At 51.6% G+C, this 26,517-nt stretch overlaps 1 protein-coding gene across 9 annotated transcripts in view; it reads left to right on the top strand.

Annotated features, from left to right (window-relative positions):
- The window catches only part of MAP4 (microtubule associated protein 4), a 152,512-nt gene that overhangs the window by 43,551 nt on the left and 82,444 nt on the right, over positions 1–26,517 (top strand). For all 9 annotated transcript variants that reach the window (XM_042022284.1, XM_042022282.1, XM_042022279.1 and 6 more), the window contains exons 3-4: positions 3,523–3,781; positions 12,234–12,299. In XM_042022284.1, the coding sequence (XP_041878218.1) occupies positions 3,541–3,781; positions 12,234–12,299 (307 nt within the window). In that variant the 5' untranslated portion in view covers positions 3,523–3,540. The remainder of the gene's footprint in view (positions 1–3,522; positions 3,782–12,233; positions 12,300–26,517) is intronic.

The raw sequence follows: 26,517 nt of genomic DNA, 5'->3' as shown, positions 1-26,517 counted from the left end.
GAGCGTGGAGAAGAACAGATGGGGCAAACCCTGAGTGTAACAGATCAGCTGTGCCTGGAACAGGAGGGATCTAAACAATCCTCCTGTGTAAAAATAATGTGTGAGTTAAAGGAACATGATTGATTTGCTTTGGGATAATTTGAAGATTTCCTGGAATGTGTAGCTACAGGAAACCCCTTCTCCTTGTCTGTAGTGCAGCTGTCACTGTGGCACTGGCAGGGCTGTTCCGTGCTCCTTCACACCTTTCCTGGGAGCAGACTCCTCCCTTGGTGTTGCCAGGGAGGGCTGGCCTGTCCTCCTAGGCTCTTCCAGGATACAAACCTGGAGTCACCCACGGCTGCTCCCCTCCCTCTGCTGATTTAACAGCCCCGAGGATCTCAGCAGCTCTTCCACTGCTGAAGAATTATTCAGAATCCCTGAGGCTGGAAAAGCCCTCCCAGCCCATGGAGTCCAGGCTGTGCCTGATGCCCACCTTGTCCCCAGCCCAGAGCACTGAGTGCCACAGCCAGGAATTCCTTGGGCACCTCCAGGGATGGGCACTCCAAACCTCCCTGGGCAGTTCCAGTGCCTGCCCAGCCTTTCCAGGAAGGGGTTTCAGTGCATTTCTAAACCTCTGCCTTCAGAAGCCTCAGTCACTCCTCAGTTTTTCCCTTTCATCCCCAGGTTAATGCCAGCATTCCTCTTCCCTGTGCTCTGTTAATGTCTGATTTCCAGAGCTGTGGAGGCAGGGGATTAAGGTGCATCTTGCTGAGGATTCTTTAATGCTTCCCAGCCAGCCTGTTCCATATGAATGGAAACTGGGTAGGAAGGATCTGTCTCTCTAAGCTGCTCACCACATGAATATGCTCTGGGATTTGCTTTCTACCCTTGGGCACAATCCCTGCAATATCCTCATTTTCCTTTTGCTTTGGTTAGCAGACAAGCCCTGGGAATCTGGGAATTGGTGCAGTTCGGCTGCTCTAACCCTGGAGATGGAAAGGCAGGAATTCCCAGGGCTGCTGTGGCTGTGCTTGGAGCCCACCTGGGCTGAGGAGGGATCCCTGCAGTTTGTGCCAGGTGCTCCTGCGTGTCTGAGACACCAGTGCTGTATTGGAAATGGCTTTTCTTAGTTACCCTGGTTTATTTTTATGCATCGTTTCTACATTCCCTACTTAGCTAAATATGGGCAAGGAGGTGTCCTGCTGATAAGGCTGCATAACCTCATTATTACTTTTCCCCAGAAAGTAGATCACTCCCGTGTCCTAGTTCCTATGTAGGCCTGAAGTAGCAGCACTGTCAGTGCCACACAGCCCCCAGATGCCATGTATTTTATGGCAGCTGTTCCACGGAGTGCAGCCGACTCCATGTCGGGCTCTGCTCCCAGGGAACAGGGACAGGAGGAGAGGGAACGGCCTCAGGCTGGGCCAGGGGAGGCTCAGGGTGGATATTGGGAACATTCCTTCCCCAGAAGGGCTGTCTGGCCCTGGCACAGCTGCCCAGGACTGTGGTGGAGTCCCCATTGCTGGAGGGATTTAACAGCCCTGTGGATGTGGCACTTGGGGACATGGGGCAGTGGTGGCCTTGGAGGTGCTGGGGATGGTTGGAGTCGATGGACTCAAGGACCTTTTCCCCCTCAGGCACTCTGTGCTCATGATGCAGCTTGTTGGGAAATTTAAATTCTGTTTTTCTTCTGATGCTAAATGACATTTTCAGAAGAAAATGATTAAATGTTCGTTGCTCCACACTGAGACTCACTGACCTAAAGCCATCAGTTCACTTGTGAGCTGAAAGCAAAGGAGGGTGTGGCTGAAAATTTGGCTCTTTCTGAGCCCCATTTGTTCCTTGGAGGAGACTGGCCAGGGCAGGGATAAAACTTCTGCAAGTGCCTTCCCTGGCTGGTGCTCCCCACAGGGTAATGCAGCCAGCTGTGTGCACATCTGGGTGGTGTTTTGTCTTAAAATAGTCAGGAGCTCTGAAAGAAACGTTTTTGATAGGACTCTTTCACTTAAGTATAGAAAGGTTTTTTTACTAACCATAATTCATTCAACTGTGACCCTGCACAGGGGGTGAAGAGCTCCAAACTTTTCACCTCTGGATTTCCAAGTGGTGATTCAGGGCCTTTATCTGAACCGACAAGAGCTGCAGTTGCTGCCTGAAGTGTGGTCTGCCTGCAAGCCTGACCTTTTATTGTTCAAAGAATAAAAAAAGAGGAGCTTGAACTGAATTAGTTTCCATAATACACCATTGCCTGGAAGGACAGAAACACCACTATCAGTGGGATAGCATTGTTCCTAAGGAATGTGAGGCTGGAGCCTGTAGGTATGTGGTGGCCCTGTAGTGCTGACACAGAATTTCCTGGAGTTCAAGGAGTAGGAGCCTTTGTTTTTTGGGAACAAGAGGATCTGTGTTCTGCCACCCCATGGAAGGCAGTGAGCCTGGGCTGCTGCACAGTGGCCACTTGGGTTGCCCCTCATGACCCAGCACACACAAGTGTCCCTTGTGTTCCTCGGGCTGTGGCTGCAGCTCTGTGTCAGCAGCTCCCGATTTTCCTAAGGAGAGGCCGGAGCCCCTCTACTCTGGAGCCAGGCTGGGAGAGCTGGGAATGTTCCCCTGGAGAAGGGAAGGACACAGGGAGAGCTCCGAGCCCCTTGCAGGGCCTAAAGGGGCTGCAGGAGAGGGCAGAGGGACTGGGGACAAGGACTTTCTGTACATTCCAGCAGTTTTTGTTGGCTCTTGTTCCCAAGAATTCCTTGAAAAGGCTGAAACGTGAAAAAGTAAAGACTTGGTGCTGTGTGTGTGTTGTGCCAGCTTGAAGGCTGGAGATGAGTCAGTTCAGGTGCATTTTCAGTTTGGTGCCAGGAATTAAATTGAACACAGGGAGGGATAGCTGGTGATTACCTCTCTGCTGCTTCCAGTTCGTATGTGTGGATGTAATGCCTATGTCTGCACTTTGCTATATTTTTTTCATGTAAACATTATTAAAACGTCACTTTCCCTCCCAAATCCCAGGGCTGGAGGGGGTTTGCTGGGATTAGCAAGGTTTGCTGAGGACATGACCATGCTGCAGGACCCTCTGGGAGGGATCAGGAGCAGCACTGAAGTATACATCAGAGATTATGTAAAATCCTAATCTCCATAGGGGAGGCTGGGTGGAGTCAAGCCCAGCACTAAATTCTCTTGCGTCATTTATCTTTGTGCTGCTGAGGGGTGTAATTAACTCCAGATCTGGGGCAGGGCAGGAGTCAGTGTCACACCATGGTTACCCTGGCCAGGTGCTGGGAGTCATTTTTCACATTTTTTATTTAAGGTTCTGATAAAAGATCCCACAAAATGTAACGTCCACGAGCTAAACCCACTTTAGATGATCCCGGTTTATTTCTGTTCTGGTGGGGGGGTTCAGAAACATCTGGGAATTACTGAGCACTAAACAAATGTTTCTCGTGGTGTGAAGGCACGGGGGACACGCAGTGGTCAGCACCAAAGTGAGTGACAGAAGAGACCTCTGATGAAACGTGTCTTTGTCTCCCTGGGCGCGGGTTGCAGGTGCAGAGGTGCTCAGGCATGGCTGACCTGGACCACAACCTCAGCCTGGCCGATGCTCTCACAGAGCCGCCCCACGACATCGAGGAGGAGGTGAAAAGGGACTTCATTGCCACGCTGGAGGCCGAGAAGTTCGATGATGTGGTTGGAGAGACAGTAGATAAGACAGACTATGTGCCACTGCTGGATGACGACAACGATGCGAAACCTGGGAGCCAGGAGCCCAAAGGCAAAGGCCACGCGGACGGAATTCCCGTGGAGCGTAAGTGTCCCAAGCACCGGGCCAAAAACCGGCACTGAAACATCAGGGAACGCCTGTGCTCCCTGTGGCACTGCTGAGACAGGGCCTTCTCTGCTGCTGCCTCAGCCTGAAGCGTTTATTTCCAAGGCCAGGGTTGAGATCAAGCCCTGTTTGTTGCTTTTTGCCCTCGGTCCTTCAGCCTGTGAGATAACCTCTCCCTGCTGGGCCCCAGGAGAGGCTGTGCTTTACATTATTATTTCAGGTTGGGTGGTTTCGGCTTTGACCAAATTCTGTGGCTGCCATGCTCCACAAACAGTGTCCCAAACCAGCAGAGCTGTGCAAGGAGCCACCACTCTGGGGGATGGCAAATCCAAGGAACAAAGGTGGATGACGAGCTGCTGCTGGTGAGGTCAGCAGATGGGAACCGTCATCATCTGCCTTGGAGCTTCACTCCCAAGTGTTTGACAGCTAAATCCCATGTTTCTGACCCAAGGCTTTACTTACTTGGGTTCCTTGCTGCCTGGATGTGCTGGTTGTGTGCATGGGTACCAAAACATGCTGCTGTCCCTGCTGGTGAAGAGCACTTTCCAGCCCAGCTGATGTTTAGAATCATGGAATCATTAAGGTTGGAAAAGATCTTTGACATCATCAGATCCAGCAGCTCCCCCACCCCTGTCCCCAGGTGCCACACCCACAGGGCTGTTAAATCCCTCCAGCAATGGGGACTCCACCCCTGCCCTGGGCAGCTGTGCCAGGGCCAGACAGCCCTTCTGGGGAAGGAATGTTCCCAATATCCACCCTGAGCCTGCCCTGGCCCAGCCTGAGGCCGTTCCCTCTCCTCCTGTCCCTGTTCCCTGCCAGCAGAGCCCGACCCCCCCGGCTGCCCCCTCCTGTCAGGGACTTGTGCAGAGCCACAAGGTCCCCCCTGAGCCTCCTTTGCTCCAGGCTGAGCCCCTTTCCCAGCTCCATCAGGAGTTTTCCAGTTCCCTTCCCTGGACACGCTCCAGCCCCTCCATGTCTGTCCTGGACCTGGGGACCCCAGAATTTCCCCAGCAACTTGAAGTGGAACCTCACCAATATATTTGTGTTAAGAACTTAATCAAGAATTCCTTAGGAAAAGGAGAGTTTTAAACAGATGCTTTCTTCTATGAGAGGGAACAGAGTAAGATTTGGGGTCATCCAACAGGTTTCTTTCCCAGTGAGCAATTTAAATGATTGCTCCCTTTGCCTGTGTGCTGTTCCCTCCCTGCCCAAGTGGGAATTGTTACCTGGGACCAGAAGTGCCTTGATGATTTTATTTATTTTGTGGCCTTGATCTGTGCTGGGTAGAAGAGGAGAACCTTTGGTAACCCAGTGACTTCCTTCAGAAGAAGTTTTCTTTTTTTGCCTTGATCCTGCTGTTCATCAGTGTTGAGGAAAGTGGGATTTGATTCCTGAGAATAAATAGAACCTGCAGGACCACAGCATGGGGAATTCTGGTCTGTTTAGGGCATTTATTTGCTTTGTTTAGAAGTGCATCGGGTGCCTTGTAGTACAGAAAATGTAACTTGGAATTTTCCATGCTGACACAGTTATTACATGGTACCAGATGAGCAGGAAGGATGGGAATGGGCAAAGAGATTATTAGAAAACTTGGAACTTTGGGCAGTTCAGATGTGTATTATTTATTTCATTATAGGTGGTTGATACTTTAGCATTGCAGAAGTGGCTGAAGCAGGGAAACACAAGGACTTGTTAACACCTTGTACATGATTTGACCATATTTTAAAGCAAGCCTTTGCTGTAGAAGCTGCAGGTCCTAAACCATCTCAGTGCCAGGATTTCTCAGTGCTAAAATCATGACTCAATATTGGTTTGAAGTCCCTTAAGTGTGTCCTCCCAGCTGTGTATCCCTGGACATTGCCATCGCAACCCATTGTTTCACATAACTCAGGGATCTTGGAGTGGGGGTAACGAGGCCTTTTGGGTTTGCTCAGTAATTAAAACTCTGTGAGAGAAAGGCTGGGTCCTGTGTGCAGAGCTCAGGCAGAAATACTGGGGGGGGAAGAAGTGGAATTTCGGGAGGAATTCCTTCCTGGAAGGGGTTGTTAAACATTGGCAGGAGCTGCCCAGGGAGGTTTGGAGTGCCCATCCCTGGAGGTGTCCCAGGAAGGCCTGGATGTGACACTCAGTGCTCTGGGCTGGGGACAAGGTGGGGATGGGGCACAGCTTGGCCTCGATGGGCTGGGAGGGCTTTTCCAGCCTCAGTAATTCAGGGATTCTGGGATCTCTTGGCTTTTCCAGCCCCCTCCTCTCCCCCCTCTGCACACCCCATTCACTGGGCTGCTTGAGCAGAACTCATTTCCCTCCTACGTGGCAAGGGGGGGATGCAGTTTCTTACTCTTGCTTTGGAGATCAGTTTTTCCCTTTTTTGGGAGAGCTGGAGAGCAGTCAGGAGCATTATCTGAATCTTTGGCAAGATGCAAACGAGACCCTGCGTGAAGAAAAGGAGACGTTGCCCTGAGTGGAGCTGTTCAGCTTTCCCACCTTGTGCCAGCAGGGAGGGACTGAAGCCTAAGCAGGGTCAGTTTAACAGACCAGGCTTAGGATTTGATCCTGGAATGTCTGCATTTCTTTTACCTGTTTTTCCCTGAAGTGCTGAGGATACCTGTTTCTTTCAGGAGATTTATTTAATATTTGTAACTGTTTAAATTGATGGTTAAGCTGAATGTGCTGTATTTATTGAGGCTCCAGAATAAATGAGCCCTGGGTGAGATGAACAGGGTCCTAAGGGGGTTTTGGTGTTGTAGTTCCATGTTTGAGTGTAACACCAAGTTTTTGGGGAGCAGCAGCAAGAGTTCCATGGCCCTGGCTCCAAACAGCCTGCTTTTCCTGAGGGAGAGGAACAGCCTGAGAGCTCAGGCTTTTCAGCCTCCACTTGTTCATTTCTTTATCTCAAAAGGCACAAATGTGTTCTGACATCACGGTCTGTGCTCCTGAGACTGTCTTTCCCCAGTCAGAAGAGGTTTAATCCTCCATCCTGTCAGGCTTTAGCTGCTCCAGCTCTGCTCCAGGGTTTTCTTTCACTTTTTTCCTAAACCCAGGAGCCAGATTAGGCGAGTTTAACGTTGAGCTGGGCCCCAGCGTGGGGCTGGGTGAGTACAGAGGGGTGGAGAAGAGGAGGGACATGTGATGAGCAGTCATTTGGTCACCTACAAATCTGCCCTAGAATAAAGCTTTAATAATGGTTAACTTTATAAAATACCAAGGAGAAAGGGGTTTACTCTTCCTCACACCTGGCTGGGCATGGCACTTTGGCAAATTCTGGGATAATCCTCTTATGACCTTGTGGTCCTTACATAACACCAAGGGATCGCTTGGGGTGTGCTGCCTGCTCCCAGCTGGCTTTCCTTAGCATTTCCAAGGCTTTCAGGATACTCTGGAGCTTCCAGGCAAAGTCCTGGAGGCTGCAGTTCTGTTCAGGTGCTCGTGTGATGGGTAGGCAGGTGTGAAGGAAGGGATTTGGGGTGGGGGCACGTTCCAAGGGAAAGGAAAACGCTGGGGTTTGATGAGTTGCAGCAGAGCCCCTGGGGAATGCTTTAGTGGAAGTGAGGACCAGTATTGTCTCTGCAGTGATGGTTACTGGTGAGGAACTGTGGACACAGACCAAAGGGCAGGTCTGTGCCTATGGGACGTGGCCTTGTGCTCAGTCCCTGAGTTTTGCATTCCCACACTGTTCACAAGCTCCTTGGTGAGTGTTATCCTTAAATACAGGGGTTTTTGGGGGAATTGTCCTGGTATGGGCTGGGATGGAGTTAATTTTCTCTGTGGTGGCTGGGACAGTGCTGTGTTTGGGTGTGAGAGTGGTGTTGGTAACACCTGGGTGGTTTGGTTGTTCCTGAGGCCTGCCTGCTCTGGATCAAGGACTTTCTGATTTCCCAGGCTCAGCCAGGGAGCTCAGGTATCAGGAGGGTGAGGGCATGGCCAGGAGAGCTGAGCCCACCTGGCCAGAGGGATATCCCACAGCAAAGAACATCATGCCCAGGATAAACTGGGGAGAGCGGGCCAGGAGCTGCCAGTCACGGCTGGGGGACAGGCTGGACACTGGTCAGTGCCTGGGGACCCAGGGGACTGGGCATCACTGGTTCCTCTTGGGTTTTATTCATAGAATCACAGAATTGTTGAGGTTGGAAAAGGCCTCTGAGTCCATCGAGTCCAACCATCCCCCAGCACTGCCAAGGCCACCCCTGACCATGTCCCCCACATCCACAGGGCTGGTAAATCCCTCCAGTGATGGGGACTCCACCCCTGCCCTGGGCAGCTGTGCCAGGGCTGGACAGCCCTTTCCAGGAGGAATGTTCCCAATATCCAACGTGGTCCAGCCTGAGGCCGTTCCCTCTCCTCCTGTCCCTGTTCCAGAGCCCGACCCCCCCCGCTGCCCCTCCTGTCAGGGAGTTGTGGGGAGCCACAAGGTCCCCCCTGAGCCTCCTTTGCTCCAGGCTAAACAATTCCCCTCTCTCTTTCATTACTACAATTCTGTTATTTTCTTTTGTTTCCTTTATTAAGCTGTCCGTGAGCCCCGGGCTTTATTCCCCTGCATTGCCCTCCCCACGGGGCCGGGCAGTGAGCCGTGGCTCCGTGGGGCCTCATCCCCATGGGACTAAAGCCTGCAGGACTCAAACCCTGCCCAGCCGGGAGGGATGGGCTCGGTTTAATTGAATCAGTCCCGGCAGCGCCTCTGGGCCCTTGGGAGCAGAGGTGTCACCACGAGGTGGCTCTGCAGACGCTGCTGGACGCTGCTGGACGCTGCTGGACACTGCTGGACACTGCTGCCCTCCCTCCCTGCAGCTCCAGAGCTGAAACCTGAGCCCGAACCACGTTTCCTTTTGGTTTTCCCTCCCTTCCCACACGAGGAATGAGTGCCTTTCTTGCAGCAGGATTTGCTTTAGCCAAAGGGAATTTAGACACTTTGTCACGTATGGAAGTGGAGGGGGAGAATGTTCCACGTACCCCAGAGTTTCAGAGGGATCGAAGATAAATCAGCAGATGATGATATTTGCATTTTTGTCTCAGATGAGACATTAAACTTTTCACTCTCAAAAGTCTGTCCAGCCCCATTCCTGCCCCACAGTTGTTACATCAGAGAATCCCAGACTGGTTTGGGTTGGAAGGGACCTTAAAGTCCATCCAGTGCCACCCCTGCCATGGGCAGGGACACCTCCCACTGTCCCAGGCTGCTCCCAGCCCCAGTGTCCAGCCTGGCCTTGGGCACTGCCAGGGATCCAGGGGCAGCCCCAGCTGCTCTGGCAATTCCAGCCCAGCCCCTCCCCACCCTCCCAGCCAGCAATTCCCAATTCCCAATCTCCCATCCATCCCTGCCCTCTGGCACTGGGAAGCCATTCCCTGTGTCCTGTCCCTCCAGGCCTTGGCCCCAGTCCCTCTGCAGCTCTCCTGGAGCCCCTTTAGGCCCTGCAAGGGGCTCGGAGCTCTCCCTGTGTCCTTCCCTTCTCCAGGGGAACATTCCCAGCTGTCCCAGGCTGGCTCCAGAGCAGAGGGGCTCCAGCCCTGGAGCAGCTCCGGGGCCTCCTCTGGGCTCTCTCCAGCAGCTCCAGGTCCTGGTGCTGTTGGCCCCGGGGCTGGGGCAGCTCTGCAGGTGATTTTGAGGCAGAGTATTTAAATGAATGAACTGAAGGAGATAAGGCTCCTTGTTTAAGAGTCACCAGCTAGTTCAGACTCTGTCCCTCAGCGGTTTTGGTCCCGTTTTCCTCTTGAATGTCAGCGTTTGACAACGTGTGATTCCCAGCATGCGATAAAACCTGCACAGGGACTCCTGATCCCCACCCCCTGCCCCAGCCGGCTGCCCAGAGCCCTCTCTGCCCTCAGCTGTGCTGTCCCTGTACCAGAGCAGGCTGCAGGTGCTGTGGTGGGGACGTGCTGGCCGTGGTGGTGTCCCCTGCACGCTGGCCGGTCCCTCTGGGATTAGGGGGTTATGTTGGCACTGCCCATTTGCTCCAGATTATCGGTTTAGCGAGTGCTGCCTTAAATTTGTTTATATAAAAACAATCCTTTGATCCACGAGCCAGATGCAAATACTATCTTGTGATTCTGCTGAGGATTAGGTAGTTACAACATCTTGACATGGTTTTGGGTTTATGCAATTTAGAATATGAGGGGAGCAGCTGTGGCCCTGGGCAGGTTGCTGGGTGCTTCCACACTGGGACTGCAGCAAACCGAACTCAGATTGATTTGCTCCAAAGGCATTGACCTTCAGAGACTTAAAAATAACAACCACTCGTGCTGGCTGGGATTGGTGTGATTTGACCTGATTTTTCTGGAAGCTTGTCTTCCCAAAAAGCTAAAACTGTAACGGGAACCATTTCACCTGCTCTCCGTCCTTCCCAGGAAGGGCCCAAGGAGAGCCATGGCATTTCTGATCCTTCTGCTCCTTTGGAGAGGTTCAGCCACTTTTGTGGTTGAGTCCTGGTTTAATGCATCAATAATGGTCGTGGCATCAGAGTCACAGAGGCTGGAAAAGCCCTCCCAGCCCATCGAGTCCGGGCTGTGCCCGATGCCCACCTTGTCCCCAGCTCAGAGCACTGAGTTTCATGTCCAGGCCTTCCTTGGACACCTCCAGGGATGGGCACTCCAAACCTCCCTGGGCAGCTCCTGCCAAGGCCTGAGCACCCTTTCCGGGAAGGAATTCCTCCTGATGTCCAGGACCAGGCTATGAAACATCCCAGCAGCTCTATTGCCTGTGCAAGGTGTAAGGAGCAGCTCTGAAAGAAATGAAAGCAGGACATGATCGTGGAGGAAATCTTGGGGCTGTCCTTTGCAGGGCCAGGAGTTGGACCTGGATGATCCTTGTGGGTTCCTTCCCACTCAGGAGAGTCCATGATTCTATAGGACTTGAGAAAACTCGTAGCTCCTGCAGCTGGGCTGAGCTCCCTCACTGGTAATCTGGGGGGTTCAGCAGGGCCTGTGCAGCTCCTGCACAGAATTCCTCAGGGATTTCATTGCAAGACCCCTCGTTACTCCTCGTGTACCTTTGGGCAGCTGTGACTCAGTGTTGTATAAACCACTCTGACCCTGATTTCTCCCTGCCTGACCTGCTCAGAGAATCTAGGGGCTGCCAGGACCTCCCCCAGTTTCTGCTTCGGACCATTCCCCTGTTCCAGCAGACAGCAGCCCTTGTGAAGCCTGGCAGCAGGAGCTGTGTGTGGGACTGCTGAGGAGCAGGCCCGGGGATCCCTGTAGCGTCTCCAGCTCCTCCAGGAGGATGTAGGTGTGTGTTTGTCTATAAGCTGCAAAGTTCATGTGGAATTTTTGTAAAACACCAGGATGAGCCACTGATGCAGCTGGAAAGACTTTTCCTTTTGCTTCGCTGAGGGCTGGATTCAGCCCTGAAGTGCTGTGTCTGAAGGACCCTGGCAACGTGGCTCTGTTATAAAGCCGGGGCTGAGGAAGGGCCAGCAGAGCTCCAGGTGACTGAGTGTGTGTCTCTTTGGGAGAGACTTTTATTATTTATAAAATGAGCATTTCCTCACTGTCAGCAGAACAGAGGGCCCGGGGAGGAGCTGCTGTCAGAGCTGGTGCTGCTTGTTCTGCTTCACTAGAACTGCTCGGGGTCATAAAGTCACAGAATCCAGACTGGTTTGGGTTGGGAGGAACCTTAAGGATCATCCAGTGCCACCCCTGCCATGGGCAGGGACACCTCCCACTGTCCCAGGCTGCTCCCAGCCCCAATGTCCAGCCTGGCCTTGGGCACTGCCAGGGATCCAGGGGCAGCCCCAGCTGCTCTGGGCACCCTGTGCCAGGGCCTGCCCACCCTCATTGTAAAAAACTTCTTCTATCTAATCTAAATGGACCCTCCTGCAGCTTCTGTTCTGCCTTGTCCACTGCTGCCAAGTTTCCCAAGTTCAGTGTGTAAATCCTGGTGCTGGTTAAAATTTCAGCTGACAGTGTCAGAATGAGAAGGACTAAACCTCACAGCGATGAGGATCTTCTGTGCTGGTTTTTGCAACTGGTGGTCTTCCACCCTGACCACCCTCCTCTAAATCTCCCCTGATCCCTGCTTTAGCAATATGTTGTGTTTCAGGAGGAATTCCTTCCTGGAAAGGGAGCTCAGGCCTTGGCAGGGGCTGCCCAGGAAGGTTTGGAGTGCCCATCCCTGGAGGTGTCCAAGGAATGACTGGAGGTGGCACTCAGGGCTCTGAGCTGGGGACAAGGTGGGGATTGGGCACAGGGTGGACTTGATAATCCCAGAGGGCTTTCCCAACCTCAGGTATCCTGGGATTCTGTGAGTGTGCTCTCAAGGCTGGAATTGATCATTCTTTTGTTAGTTTTAGGATCACCACTTGGGTGACAAGGTGGGAATTGCTCAAAGCTTGGAGCTCTTTTCCAACCTCAGTGATTCTACGATTTCACAGTATTGTTTTTAAGGTCTGGATTAAGATTAATTCCATCCAGTATTAACCCTTCCTTTGATTTCTTGCAGATTCTTCAGCTTCTGGGCCGATGGTGGTGGAGAACGGAGACCACGGACTGCAGGACCATCGCACAGGTACGTTCTGCGTGCCAGGGAACACAGCCTGCCTGCCCTGTTTGTTCCTGAGCAGCAAAGCTGCACCGGGGCCAAATGCATCTGCTTTGGAGTTCTCACTCCTCCCAGGGGGTTTGGGTTGGGTTTAATGAGCTTTTCAAAGAATTTGCAACAGAATAGAGCTTCATTTTTTTCGGAGTTTAAATGTCTTCTTTGGATAAAACCTTGTTCTGAAGATGTCCTGTTCTTTATCCATGGTCAGTGCTGGGAAGGCAGCTGATAAAAATGGCTTTGTAGAGTCCATAATATCCACAGGTGAACTGTCCCCTGTCCTGTGACTTCCCCTGCTCCCTGAGACCCACAGTGGTGTTTTCCCACATCCCCCATCCTTTGGAGCAGTTTTTATTCACTGCCATGACCCAGCTGTGTCCTTCCACCGCAACCTCCCCTTCCATGGACATGTCCCCACACCTGCTCCAGCAGTGGCACAGGTGACATCGAGCCTTTGGAACCTTTTTCCATAGCATCAGGATAGTTCTGACTGCCATAAGCTCGTGATGGAACTGGATCAATGTTTCAGACTTGTGCAGAACCTGGAAAAGAACTGACCTTTCCAATCAGGCTGAAGTGCTGAGGTTGGTGTTCTCTTAGTCCCAGCTGAAGGTGAACGCTGCTTCCCTTCCCCTTGAGGCTTTCTGACAGGGAACTGGGGTTCCTACCAAATTCCAGCCCATCTGTTCCCTTTTGTCGGGAGGACTTTGGCTGTGGGACCTCTCTTTTCTTGAGGAGGGAGTATTCCAGAGTCAGTTGTCACGGGTAAGAACTCTGTATTTGGTCTCCCTTGTGATGATCTCCAGCTCCAGATCATTGCTAAGGTTGTCTGGATGCTCCCAGGGTTATCATCCCTCCTAATCCGTAGGTGTAGCCCCAAGTTAAAAACCAGTTCAGGGAATAATGATGAACATTTGGGAGATGGGGATGAATTAAAACACCTCTTTGCTATAATTCTCTTTAGGATTTTAGAGTTTAGTTTAGAGAGTGAGTGAGTTTCATGTTCTTGGTGAGGATGGGAATAGAAAAATTGATCTTTGTGTTTCATTTGCCGTTGGAAATCCGGTCAAAAGGAAGTTGTGCATCTTTTCTAATTTAGTATGAACTAAGAACACTTCTGAATCTTCCTAAGGATATTTTCTCCCTCTTTTTTAATACTTATAACTAAAGGAGATAGAAATACAGTCAGATTTATGGTCTGAATAATTAAAGGCATCTGGATTTTTGTATTGAACTTCTTGCTTGTGTTTAAAAAAATCTTTGTTATTTGCTTCACTCTTGCTTTGTGGAGGTTTAACTCTTCACACTAAATGTTAACAACTTTGATCAAAGATACTTTTATGTGTCTGGGGCTTTTTAATTTATTAATACATTCCCTCTTTGTGAGGTAGAGTTGATTTTTTTTCTCTTGTTCAAATCTGTCTAAAAGTGACATCAAAGTGGCAGAGAAGCGTGTCAGGATGAGGAGCTGTGGCCATCAAGTTAATTAGGTTTGCCAGAGTAACAGAAGATTTATATGACACAGTTCCTTCATGGTCTCTTTCCCCTACCCCCTTGTTTGTGGAATTCTTGCAGTATCCCTGGTTCTCCATGGGAGAGAAGGGAGAAATGCTGAATTTCCATCAGGCACTGAAGGGGTTTCAGAGCTGTGGGAGCACCTGGACCAGGGGATGGCCTTGAGCAGTGCCTGGTTCCACATGTAAGAGGTGCTGCTGCCTAAAGTCCGGGTCCCTGGCTCCAAACCACCTCCAGTTTTGGGGTGTTTGTTTTCAGCAGGATCCCTTCCCTGTGTCTGAAAGCTGAAATGGTTCTTAGGGATGTGGAATGTGAGCCCAGTGCAGAGAAACGGAGCAGCCAAGAGAGGTCTGAGGAAGGTGATGCTCAAGCAAACCAGCTCTGTGCTACAAAAACCAGTGTTAAAAGCTACAAAGAGAGCTTTAAAAAGCAGAGTTGGGTTTAAGGTGATTCTGAAGCAGACTCCAAGGAAAAGGGGTAGTTCAGCTGTTTGCAAATCCAAATGTGGATCTCTCCGGGCTGGAGCACAGGAAGTGCTGCTGGATGGTTTTCTTCACTCATCAGATAAAACAAGGTGATGACTGATCTTGTTTTATTACATGCAGCATTATCTGCAGCCGTGTGGGGTGTGTCTGCAGAGGTCGGGATTAGTCAGGCCTGAGCTCCTGGCACTCCTTGGCAGCCTGTGCAGCGGTGCCCGCTCCCAGACACCCTCAGTGCAGCAGATGGCAGCGACCCAAACCTCTCCGGCTTGGGGATAAACCCCCCATCAACTGTTGGATTACTGTCATTCTGGCAGGGCTGTGTTCAAAGCACTGCTGCAGGGCTGTGTTTAGGCCAGGATTTCGGGCAGGGGGACCCCAGCAGCTCCTGCGAGGGGCTCAGTCCTTGGCAGCGCTGAGCCCGACGTGGCCGCTGCTGCCTGGCCCTGTGGGGTTTGTTTTTGGGAGCTGGAGAGCTGCAGAGGGGAGCTCTGGCTTTGGGTGCTGGCACATCCCCTGGAAGGCTCGCTGCTAATCCTGTTCTTCCTTAAAAGGATAAATGGAGAGGCTGGAGCAGCATTCCTGGGGATGCACGGCCGGTGCAGCTCCGTGAGCCAGCGAGGGAACAGGGAATTCAGTGGTGGTTTGCAGTCCCTGCTGGCAGGAGATGCTGGGGGAGGCAACTCACTGCTCACCTCCACGAGGCAAAGGTTAGGGAGGGCTTAGTCAAACCAGCAGTGGGTTTAAAACCAAAAATACATGCGTAATTTTCAGTTTGCAACTCCTTATTGCAGGATATTTGCCTAGAGTTCAAAGGAAATATATGTATTTAAAAACGAAACCCAACCAAATTTCTGGAAAGAAGTCCATCAAGGATGATCACATAGTTTGCTCTGGATGCCTCGTGCCCAAGATGCTGTTCATGCTCTTGCTGGCAGGCAAGAAGTTCCCTAGGGAAGTATCCCTGCTGGTGCTCATACTTGCCCTAGCTGGGCTTTCCCTCCAGCCAGCCTGCTGGGAATTCTGTCACCCAACACTGGGTCACAGAAATACTTCATTTTCAGTGCAAATTGTGCTTGTGAGCTGCATCCTGAGGTGCTGCTCCCCTGTGCCTGTCACCGACGGTGACGTGGCCCAGCCCTCTGTGGCATGTGGCTGCACGTGGTGACTGGTGACAGATCCGCAGACACTCCTAAAGCAGAGCTCCTGTGTGTGTCTGTGAGCTGGCTTGTGGCAAATCTCCTGGCTGCACTAATGGAGTGTTGCTTGTTGTGCAGTGCTGCCTCGATGGTGATGTTTACTAATGACTTGCGCTCTCTTGCCCCCTTCCCCATCCCCTTTCCCTCTCCTACTTCTTTTCCTCTCTTCTATTTTCTCCTCCTAGAAGCCTAGACTGTCTCCTAACACTGGGGCTGCCACTGACACGAGACCAGTGTCCTTTTCTACCTGCCATTACACTTCTAAAATCTGCAGCATTTTACAGAGCTCTTGCTTTACCTCCTTGGACTTGGCTGTAGAAGAAGCCAAAGGTGGCTCCATCCTGCTCCTCCTCCCTGTGCTCTGCAGTGCTTGTTGAAACCTTCCTCTCTCTGTGTAAGCACAAAAGTGCACCCTGGTTCTGAACTGCACTGTGCCACTGGTTTGAAATCACGACCACAGCTCCATTTTCTGTTTGATCACCTTTAAATTTAATTTCTCTCCGTTTTCATGGTGCTCAGTAAGAGAAGGTTTGAAATTTCCAGTTGTGCTTCCATAGTGGATGGGTCCACCATGACTGCAGCTCCCTTCCCCTTCTCCCCATGCTCCCCACAGCCTTTTAGAGTACCTGCCTTGATCCTTGCTGCTTTGAAAGCCTCTCACGTCAGGTTCTGATCTGTAATAATGCTCTTTTCTTCCAAATGAGTGGGTTCAGATAATTTCAGCACTTTGTAGACTTGAGAAACAGATTAGGGAAAAGCAGGTTTCCTGAGGTACAGGTGGATCATCTCTGGTGTCTGAGGGGTGGATTTTGGGGTCCAAGCACTTGCCATAACTGGGAGTGTGAAGGAAAACAGCCAGCCCCAAATTCCAAAATTCCTGACCCGAAGCCTTAGGAGTGGCTTTGCTGTCATACTCCTTCCCAAAAACCTTGGAAGTAAGAAAGGAAATTGCCTTTTTTTAACTTCGCACCTCTGGCTTCCTTTGGGGAATGACAGCCTTGGATGGAACTTTCCCTGCCATGAGAAATAATCTGTCCCTGCTAAAACTGAGGGAAGCAAGAGGACTGAGTTGTGAAACTGTACTGAAATAATCCTGACAATTTCCAGCAACACCAGAAGGACCAGGCCTGTTTTAGCCTAAAACAGCTGCAGGGACATGTCTGGTGGGACTCCCGCTGGCTCCACAGAGGTGCAGAGCTTTCCAAAGACAAACGTGCTCATTTCTCCATCAAGAGACAAAACAAAACGTGAAGGGAGGAAATAATTAGAGAGACAATGCAGTATTTTACCTGAGACAGGCTCAGCCTGGGCTTTGAGAGATGAGGGAATGTTCTAGGTGAGGAGAATTGTATTGTGTAGCTCAGGGTACTTGGCCTGCAGCACCTGATGGAAAGGATTTAGTTAAACCCAAATCCGGTCTGAGGTTGAACTGCCCAAAACAGACCTACTGAGACCTTCACTTGCCTAAAAATGGGATTTCCTTGTTGTGAGGGGAGTAGGTGGCAGCTGCCCAGCCCTGGTACCCTGCTGGTACCCACTGCAGGTCCCTGCTGCACTCAGCACTCACGGGAGGCGTATCCCACCTGGAATGCCACCAGAGGGGCTGCTCTGGGCATCTCCCTCAGGCAGACCCATCCAGCCTTGCTTTGTTCTTTATTCCCAAGCGAGACCTCGCGTGCTCCCCACGCGGGGTGGCGGTGCCAGTGCTGAGTCACGGCCTGGGCACTGATGTGCAGCAGGACCTGGTGCTTCTCTCGCCCGGTTTGGTGCCAGTTTTACCCCTCTGTACCCCGCTCGAGGCCTCCTTAGGAGCTGGTGTCCTTGTGGTGCCAGTTCCCAGCAAGTTACCCTGGTGGCTTCTCCCAAATCCCGGGTCCATGGTGGTTGTTTCTGGGAAAACTCTGTCTCCTGGAGGCTCCCAGCTCCCCAGACTGGGCTCTTCCTTCCCAGTGCCATGTGCCAGCCTGGCCGAGCCCCCGTGCAGGGCACAGCATCATTCAGGCTGGGAAGGACCTCTGAGATCGAGTCCAGCCTGTGAATCATTCATGTTGTGCTTTCCTTTGGGTTTTTGATGTCTGTGGCCATAAAAGGAGATTCTTGCATTCTTGGCTTTCTTTTCCAAGACCTTTTCCTAGCTATTTTTTTAAAAATGTGATTTTGAAGCAAGGCAGCATCTCTTTGGCTTGGCTCCTCAATTGTTCTTTCTCACCTTTTGCCTTAAGTGGGCTTAACTCTTGTGCCCTAGAAATAGTGAATAATTACTATAGGACTGAGAGGCATTTTCAGATTGAATTCTAGAAGGTTTCAGGTTACCTGAATATGAGACTTTGCTTACTCCCACAGATGCTTTATTTTATTTTATACTGAAATGCAACAATGCTTTGAAGTCAGGCTAGAGGGACTTGTAGCCAAAGTGAGGTGGGCAGAGGAGCTTGGGAACAGCTGCCCATCCTGGGAGCTGCAGTCAGTGGGATGGGGCTGGATGGGCTCAGCAGAGCCTCGGGCAGAGCAGGGCCAGCCCCTCCAGCCCCAGGGTGCTGCAAACATGGATCACTCATCCCATTGCACGCCCATATTGTCACCCCATGTTTGTGTCCCTGTTTATTTGAAGTGCCATGGCTGCACTGGTGTGAAGGTGAGCTGTAGGCAGAGGGGGAGCTGGTTTTTTGTGGGGCTGAGGTGGTTGTTCCTACAGGACTGACCCCAAGCTCTGGGATGTGCCGGGGTGGGAGCGGGAGGTGCCTGTCCTGGGGGTGGATCCAGGGGGATGTAGGGAATGGGGGGGGTGGGTCTGTGCAGAGTGTTGGTTCTTCTGCCCCTCCTGGAAAACATCCGTGTATCCCACTGAGAGCTCGGTGCAGGGGGTGTGTGTCCCTGTGCAGTCCCATGAGCAGGGAGCCACCAGGAGTGTTGCTCTGCTCAGGTTTCCTGTTACCCACCCTTTCCTCCAGCCCTTGGAGCTGATGCTGTGCCTTTACTGTGCTCTAACATCCCTGTGCTTCCACGCCTGTCTGTTGTCACTCCTGATGCTGAATTATCAATTCCAATGCTCTGTACGATGTGAAGCTGTAACTGCTGTGGAATAAATCTCCCTAATAAACGTCTCAAACTAACCCCTCCCGAGTTGTTCTGTGCTGAGAATCTCCGGGGTCCTGCTGCCTGTGCAGGGCTGATTCCTGCAGGGAGTGTGCTGGATCAGCTGCTCCGGTGGCAGCGCTGGAAGGGGGAAATGGCTGGAATTGGAATCCTTTGCTGCCTGGACAGAGGCTGGAAAACCTGTCCCTCAAGGACAAGGATGTTGTGCAAAGTGTTTGACTCTGTCCCACACGACATCCTCGTCTCCAAACTGGAGAGACAGGGATTTCCTGGATGGGGCACTTGGTGGATAAGGAGGGGGCTGGATGGTCACACTCAGAGCCGTGGTCACTGGCTGGATGTCCGAGTGCAGACTGGTGACCAGTGGGGTGCTCAGGGTCAGGGGTGGGACCAGCACTGTCCAGCTTCACTGTCAGGGACAGGGGCAGTGGCACTGGGGCACCCTGGGCAGTTTGCTGGTGACACCGAGCTCTGGGTGCTGTCCCACGCCTGAGGGCAGGGATGGGGCATCCACAGGGGCCTGGCCAGGCTGGAGAGGTGGGACTGTGCCAACCTCAGGAGGTTCAACAAGGCCAAGGGCAAGGTCCTGCACCTGGGCTGGGACAATCCCAAGCACAAACAGACTGAGGATGAACAGATGGAGAGCCCTGGGGAGAAGGATCTGGGGGAGAAAAACATCAAAAATCCCAACAAAACCATCCCAAAATCTGTATATTCTGTGTAGCAGTTTGTAAATGGGACACTTAGAGGTGTGCTCTTCTAATTAAAGCTTTTCTACCGGCTTTCCTCTTTCACCTGCCTGTGTGTTTCCCTCTTGGTGCAAGTTTTTATTTACAGAGGCTTTTATCCTTCCTGGGCTTCAGGCAGAGCTTTTTAGGCTCCTCAGATGGGGCAGCATCCGGCCGTGCTCACCGGGGAGTTCACGTTTTCCGTGGCTCCAGTCTAAAAACAGCAGCCAAGTGAATAATTCAGCAGCTTTGCTGAGTTCCTCCGTGACTCAGACTCAGGGTGTGAGTCTCCCTGAGCTTTGGGGTGGTTGTTTTTGGGGGAAGGTGGATGGGGAAGGTGATGTGACAGCCAGGGGGTCTCTGTCCTTGGCCCCAGTGAGGACCCTGGAGGGGGACAGAGACCCCCTACCTTCCAGGGAATGTGGAGCTTCCTCATCTCCTGGAGGGTGAGTGGGGGATGAGGGTTTTTTTCTGCAGGTCCTGGTGCTTTTTCAAATGAGGAATTTGTGGCTTCCTACAGCTCAGGAGCTCAGCAGCTGCACAATCTCAGCTCCTGAGCTGTTCAAAGAGTGTAAAGAAACTTCCCGGGTGTTGAAGTGCTGATAAACACTGGGAATGTAACAGACAGGGTGCCCAGAGCAGCTGGGGCTGCCCCTGGATCCCTGGCAGTGCCCAAGGCCAGGCTGGACATTGGGGCTGGGAGCAGCCTGGGACAGTGGGAGGTGTCCCTGCCCGTGGCAGGGGTGGCACTGGATGATCCTTCAGGTCTCTTCCCACCCAAACCTTTCCATGAATTCCTGATTCCTTGTTCCTGCTGCCTGAGGGAGAGGCAGTGTAAACCAGCTGAGCCCTGGGCTGGCTGGCTGGGAGCACTAGTGCCATCCCAAAGTTCCTCCTGCCGTGCCATGAACCGCTCTGCTGCCTTCCCATATGGTGAAGGACACGCTCAAGGAGCTTTTCTGCTGGGCCCGAGTCCTGTTTGTGTCAGAGCAGCTTAGGCTGTTGTGTAAGGAGCCGCTGCTGGAGGAAAGCGAGCGTGGCAGCCCCGCTGGAAGTGCTGCAGGGAATTCTCCGTGTCCCTGGGGACAACGGGACTGCCCTGCAGCTCCTGCCAGGCTCAGGATGGAATGGGAAGTTTGGATGGCCAGGTTGGACAGGGCTTGGAGCACCTGGGATAGTGGGAGGTGTCCCTGCCCATGGCAGGGGTGGATCCTTAACATCCTTTCCAACCCAAACCATCCTGGAGTTCTGTGATCTTCATGGTGTTGTGGTGTGGGAAAACAGAGCTCTGGGATGAGGGATGGAGAAGCTGGGAGGTAGGATGCAGGTTTTTCAGGAAGCTGGCACTGTGCTGCCCCAGTGTCACCGTGGGTCCCACAGGGCTGCCTGGCAGGACGGACAGTGAGAGCTGGAACTGCCCAGCTCTGGGAGTGCACTGGGAGCTCCTCTGATGGCTACAGGGAAAAGCAGGGACCTTTTCTGCATACAAAATGCTGTTTTCGTGCTGTGTCTCTCTCAGATGGTGCTTCCCCACCAACCTGCTGCTTGGCTTTTCACTTTTTTGTTTCAGACTTCGCTTCAGAGGTGGGATGTCCCTGGCTTGGCTCACTGAATAGGAAATTAAAAGGATTATAATGAAGTCATACATATGTTGAGAAGTCTATTAAAAGCTTAGCAGGGAGGCTTAGTGAGGTTTAAAAACTGGGAATACAAGCCCTTTCTGTTTTGCAGCGTGCTCAGGAGTTGTTCTAGCAAGGATCTGACAGCTGGGTGAATTAATGGGGTCCTCCAAGGCTTGAATTTCCTGAACAAGTAGCTGGGACTTAAAATATTCAAGCCATGAACTCTGGAGCTTGTACCTTGGATTTAATATGTTGTTAGTGCACTTAAACCTCCTGCTTTGGGGAGGTGCTGCAGAACTGTGCAGGCTGAGACCTCCTGGAAAATGTGAACCCTTTTCTGTGCCCAGCCTTTGAGCTCGTCAGCCTTTACACAAAATCAACCTGTCATTTCTCAGAACTGTGTTTCTGCAGAACTGCAGTGTTTCTGGGCACATAATGAGGCAGCCTTTTTAAACTCCGGGTGTTCTCAGGAGGTTTTGAGGCAGGAATAAGAGAGACAGAGTCTGAGTGCTGCAGACAAGCGGGACTAACTGACCTTCCCTGCTCGTCACCCAGAGCCCTGCTGTTATCCTGCACTTGCATTACCCAATTTGCCTCTAATTTGTGTCTCTGGAACTTAACTGCAGCTTAAAAAGATACTTTTTTTCCCCCCCCTTCTTCAGTGTTTAAAACAACATCATGTTTATTCCCTTGCTTATTCCAGTAGCTCTGCAGAGTCTTTGCAGTGATCCTTCAGATTAAACGTAGGGAATTTCAGTGAGAGGCTTGTCAGAGGAAAATAAACAGCAGCACTGTAAAAGACACAAAAAATTAAGCTTAACCTAAACACTTTATCATCACCTTTTTGCTAGGTGGGGTTCATTGTTTGGCTTCACGATAGGAGTTAATCTCTGACACTCTGATCACTTGAGTAAATATTTGCCTTGGAGGGCCGAGCTCCAGGGATCAGCTCCTGGGCTGACAGCACAAAGCAGCAGGGAATGAACTCTGCAGTGGTTCAGTCATCTCCCATCTGCAGGGGTGGGGAGGAGGGTTTGGGAGCTGCTGGATCCCATTCCCAGTGGGAGCTCCATCGGAACCGCTCCGCGGCAGGACCCTCGGCAAGGTGGGGTTGTGCCTGGAATGCTGCTCCAGGCTGGGCTCTCCCTTTTCAACTTTCCTTCCCCACCTTTTATTCCTCTTCTAAACCTGGGGTTCTGCTTGTAAGAACGGATTTAGTGGGGGTTTATCCTGCTTACAAAACCTTCGGGAAGAGTCGTGTGCTGGGATGGCAGAGTGGCTTTGAGAGGTCGTGTGACACGGGCTAAATCTGAACCTGGGTACAGGAAACTTCCCTAATCCTGGCTCTGCTTGTGGCTCCCTCGGAGGCCTGAGCTCTTTAATCTTCTTCCAGTTCAGTCCCATCACTGCAAATAGGGTAAGGCTGATTATATTGTGCATTTTATCTTTTCTAGCTGCACCCCAGCTGTTGTTATCGAGCATTCTCGTTGCGGGGTGGGTTGGTACCGGGGTAATCGTGGATTATTGGGGCCTTGTTTTGGAAAGAAAATATTTTATAGTTAAGGAACATATTGGGTACAGTGAGGCTGCTCAGGAACTCTTTGGTGGTTGGGACTGAGAGCAAATCTACACCTTGGAGCAAGGGCAGCTTTTGAGTGGCTGAGCAAAGGGAAACTCTGAAATGCTGAGCGAGGCTGTGGTGCCTCCTCGTTAAACCCCACAGAACTGCTCTCCCTGGAAAGGGTCTGAGCAAATTCAGCTCTCTTAGTCCTGCATGAGCAGGTCCCTGAAATACAAATTATAGATATTTTCAGCAGCAATCTCGCCTTTGGGCTGCTATTTTGGTGCAATTTCTGCAGCTGATTTCCAGCTCTGACCCATGAAATACGGAGTACACCTTGTGTGGAGTTGGTGTGTCTGAAACACTCCAGATTTTGGCAAGTGTGGCATAAAACCTTCCTGAATTCCTGCTGAATCAGTATCAGAACAGGAAAGCTTTGCTGTTTTCTGGAGTTATAAGACTCTGAAATAATGTGTGAGGGATGCTCAGGATCTCATCCTCTCCCGGCCCAGGGAGCTGTGCCTGGTCCCTTTGGAACAGTCTCCTCTCCCGTGGGATAACGCTGCAAGCCAGGCTCACTCTGCCCTTGGAAATGGTGGGAAATGCTGTGTTGGATGGTTTTTCTAAGTGCTCCTCTTTTCCATTTGGTGGGTAAAGGCTCACCTCAGTATGGCAGAGCTGGTCCCTCCTCACCTGCAGCTGCTCGTTCCTGCTGCACCAGTCGAGGTCGGATCGCGATTTCTGTGTTGGAGGATGAGGCTTTTCCCATAAACCTGTCCCTTGATTTTAGCAGCAGTGGAAGGCAAAAGAAGCTCCTTCCTGGAGGTGACCAGGCAGGATCCCTGTTTCTCTTGGCATTAATCAATGCCTGCTAAGTGGTGCAGGATTAACAGCTCCCTTGGGAGCAGTTCTGGAACTTTAGGGCTGTGGATGTTTCTGTGGACAACTGATGCTGGAGGCACCTCTGGAATTAGAAGTGACTTGGCAAGGCACAGAAGTGACAGGAGACTGCAGGACATGAGCAAAACACAGTTCACCACCCCCCAAAAAATATCTGGGAGGGATGTTTGATTTTGTTCTGTCACGTAACTTATGATGCTGTTTAACCTTCTTCCTTTCACTGAGAGCACACTGCATCTGACTGAATCGTGGAGTTGTTGAGGTTGGAAGAGAGCTCCAAGGTTACTGAATCCCAGCTGTGCCCGATGCCCACCTTGTCCCCAGCACTGAGTGCCATGTCCAGCCCTTCCTTGGACACCTCCAGGGATGGGCACTCCAAACCTCCCTGGGCAGCCCCTGCCAAGGCCTGACCACCCTTTCCATGGGGAAATTCCTGCTGCTGTCCCACCTGGCCCAGCCTGAGGCCATTCCCTCTCCTCCTGTCCCTGTTCCCTGCGAGCAGAGCCCGACCCCCCCCCAGGTGCCCCTCCTGTCAGGGACTTGTGGGGCTGGAGGGGTTTGATCTGTCTCTTCTCAAAGAGAATTTCCTGTGGTTCCCTGTGACAAGTTCAAGCTGTGCAGGGCCAGGAGTTGGCCTTTGATGACCCCCATGGGTCCCTTCCAACTCAGGATATTCTGTGATTCTGTGAAGTTGTATTTTCCATGCCCTCAGGTTGGTCTGGCTTCCTGAAAAACCAGACTCTGGCCAAAGTCACTGTCTTTCCTTGATCTTCCTGAACTGCTGGGGATTCAGCAGTGACTTGGCTTTCAGAGATGACTGAAGGACTGAAAAAGAACATTTCATTCTTCTGGAGTCCCTTTTTACCTGTGCACATCAAGGCTTGCCATGTTAGATGGCTGTTTCCCAGCTCCAGGGGGAAGACTGGGAGTTAATGGTGCTCATGGTGAGTTTGTGGGAAGGCTGGGGGGAGAACTCAGGTTTCCTGAGCCAACCATTAAAATTGTTGCTTCCCAAGCCAACAGGGGCAGTGGGAGCAGCAGGGCTGGGGTGGGTCAGGCTGTAATGGCTCTGTGACATTCCCTGTTAATGGGATTTGGCACAGGAGAAGGGATGGAGGTGTCTGGCTCTTGATAGGATGCCACAAGTTCTGCCTTAATTGGGGCCCAGCTTTTTGTGCTTCCAGATCTCCCATCCCGGTGCCGGGCTGGGGAATGAAATCTGCCAAGAGAAATCATCCAATGGGAATATCCTGGGTTGGAAGGGAAAGCCAGGGATCATCGAACTCCAGGGTGGTTCTGATCACTGGGCAGCAGCCTCTGATCTGTACCTCCAGCACGTGCAGGTAACAGAAGCTGGGCTGCTCCCTTGGGTCCTGAGATGTGCAGGCAGAATATTTTCTCTGAGAAAAGAAACTTTTAGCTTAATTTCATCCAAAGTTTTTGATTTTTAAGATTAAAAATGAAAACATTAAGCAAGGGTTATTTTGGCTTCCCGATCTTCACACTCTAATAACTGGTTATTTTCCTCCAGGAAGAGAATTCCCCTTTTGACATTGCCTTGCCACTTGTCACTTAGCCAGCTCTTTATTTACCTTTGTGTCATTTCCTTGTGTCTCCACTTTCCCTAACATTTCCCCTGGCTACAGATAAAAATACTTTGCTTTCAGCTTCGTCAAGCCTTCCATGGTTTGTCTGGAAAATCTGTGATGTTCCATCTCCTCCGTTAACACTCTCCTGTTTCCCAGTGATGCAAACAACTTCTCTTTCAAAATGTCACTCATGGGCAGTTTTGCAAGATTTTAGGGCCTCCATGTCTCAGTTTTCCGACCACAATTACTGACTCTGCTTAAAAAAAAAAAAAAAGGAAAATCTGCAATTTTATGTGTATCACTGGAAGTTTCAGGTAGTTAGTGCAGTTCTGTATTCTACCAGAGACAATCTCAGATTCAATATGAATGGGAACCTAATAATCATGGAAAGATCCAAATTAGAGTTGCCCCGTTTTGTAGCTGAGAGTTGAGGAAGATGAGATTTCCCTGGGCAGACTTTCAGCTAAGAGCACATAAAAAAAAAAAAAAAATATAGATATAAGTATAAATATAAATATAAATGAGCTATTGAGTGGTTTCAACTGGCAGTTGTGTTTCTTGTGGTGATTTTAGAATTGCTGGTCACAGGGGTCACATCCATTTTTTACCTCCTGAGTCTTGTGCTGCTTTTCTGTCTTGGGAATGTCTCCAGTCTTGCCAAAGTCAGGAGGTTTCAGCATTAAACCTCCGTGAACTGAAGACAACCAGAGCCAAGAGCAGGTTCAGCAATGCCTGCAGGGGCTCCAGGAGAGCTGGAGAGGGACTGGGGACAAGGATGGAGGGACAGGAGCCAGGGAATGGCTTCCCAGTGCCAGAGGGCAGGGCTGGATGGGATATTGGGAATTGGGAATTGCTGGCTGGGAGGGTGGGGAGGGGCTGGGCTGGAATTGCCAGAGCAGCTGGGGCTGCCCCTGGATCCCTGGCAGTGCCCAAGGCCAGGCTGGACACTGGGGCTGGGAGCAGCCTGGGACAGTGGGAGGTGTCCCTGCCATGGCAGGGGTGGCACTGGATGATCCTTCAGGTCCCTTCCCACCCAGACTATTCCAGGGTTTTCTTCTCAATGCTCATCTCTTTGGTGGTGAATTCCAAATTGAAACCATACCCCCAAAGGGACCTGGAGGGCGGGGATTGAGGATTTTTTGTCCCTTGCTGGTGTACTTTGGAGTCACCCACAGCTGACCTGTGACCAGACCCTCTCCCAGCGCTGTCGGTGGCACCTTCTCATCCGTGCCTGGGGCGCAGGGCAGGGTCTGGCTGGCTTTGAAGGTCGCACTTGGTGTGCTCTGCTGTGCTTTTCCCAACCCCAGCCCGAGCCAGGGGACTCGTCTGGGCTGGCTGAGCCGTGCCCTGCAGGGTGTTCAGTGCTGGGGCCGCAGAGGCCGGCAACGTCTCCCAGAACCCTGGAAACGTCCGCTCGCGTCACCGTCAAACCGCGGCACCGCCGTGCCTCTGCCGCAGCTCCCGGCCCCGGCCCCGCTCTGTCAGCTCCATCTGGG

This window comes from Corvus kubaryi, unplaced genomic scaffold (assembly GCF_017639235.1).
Source record: "Corvus kubaryi isolate FWS band 111438036 unplaced genomic scaffold, C.kubaryi_AGA036_p1.0 37193, whole genome shotgun sequence".
Classification (NCBI taxonomy): Eukaryota; Metazoa; Chordata; class Aves; order Passeriformes; family Corvidae; genus Corvus; species Corvus kubaryi.
This window is presented reverse-complemented; position numbering and strand designations above follow the sequence as displayed.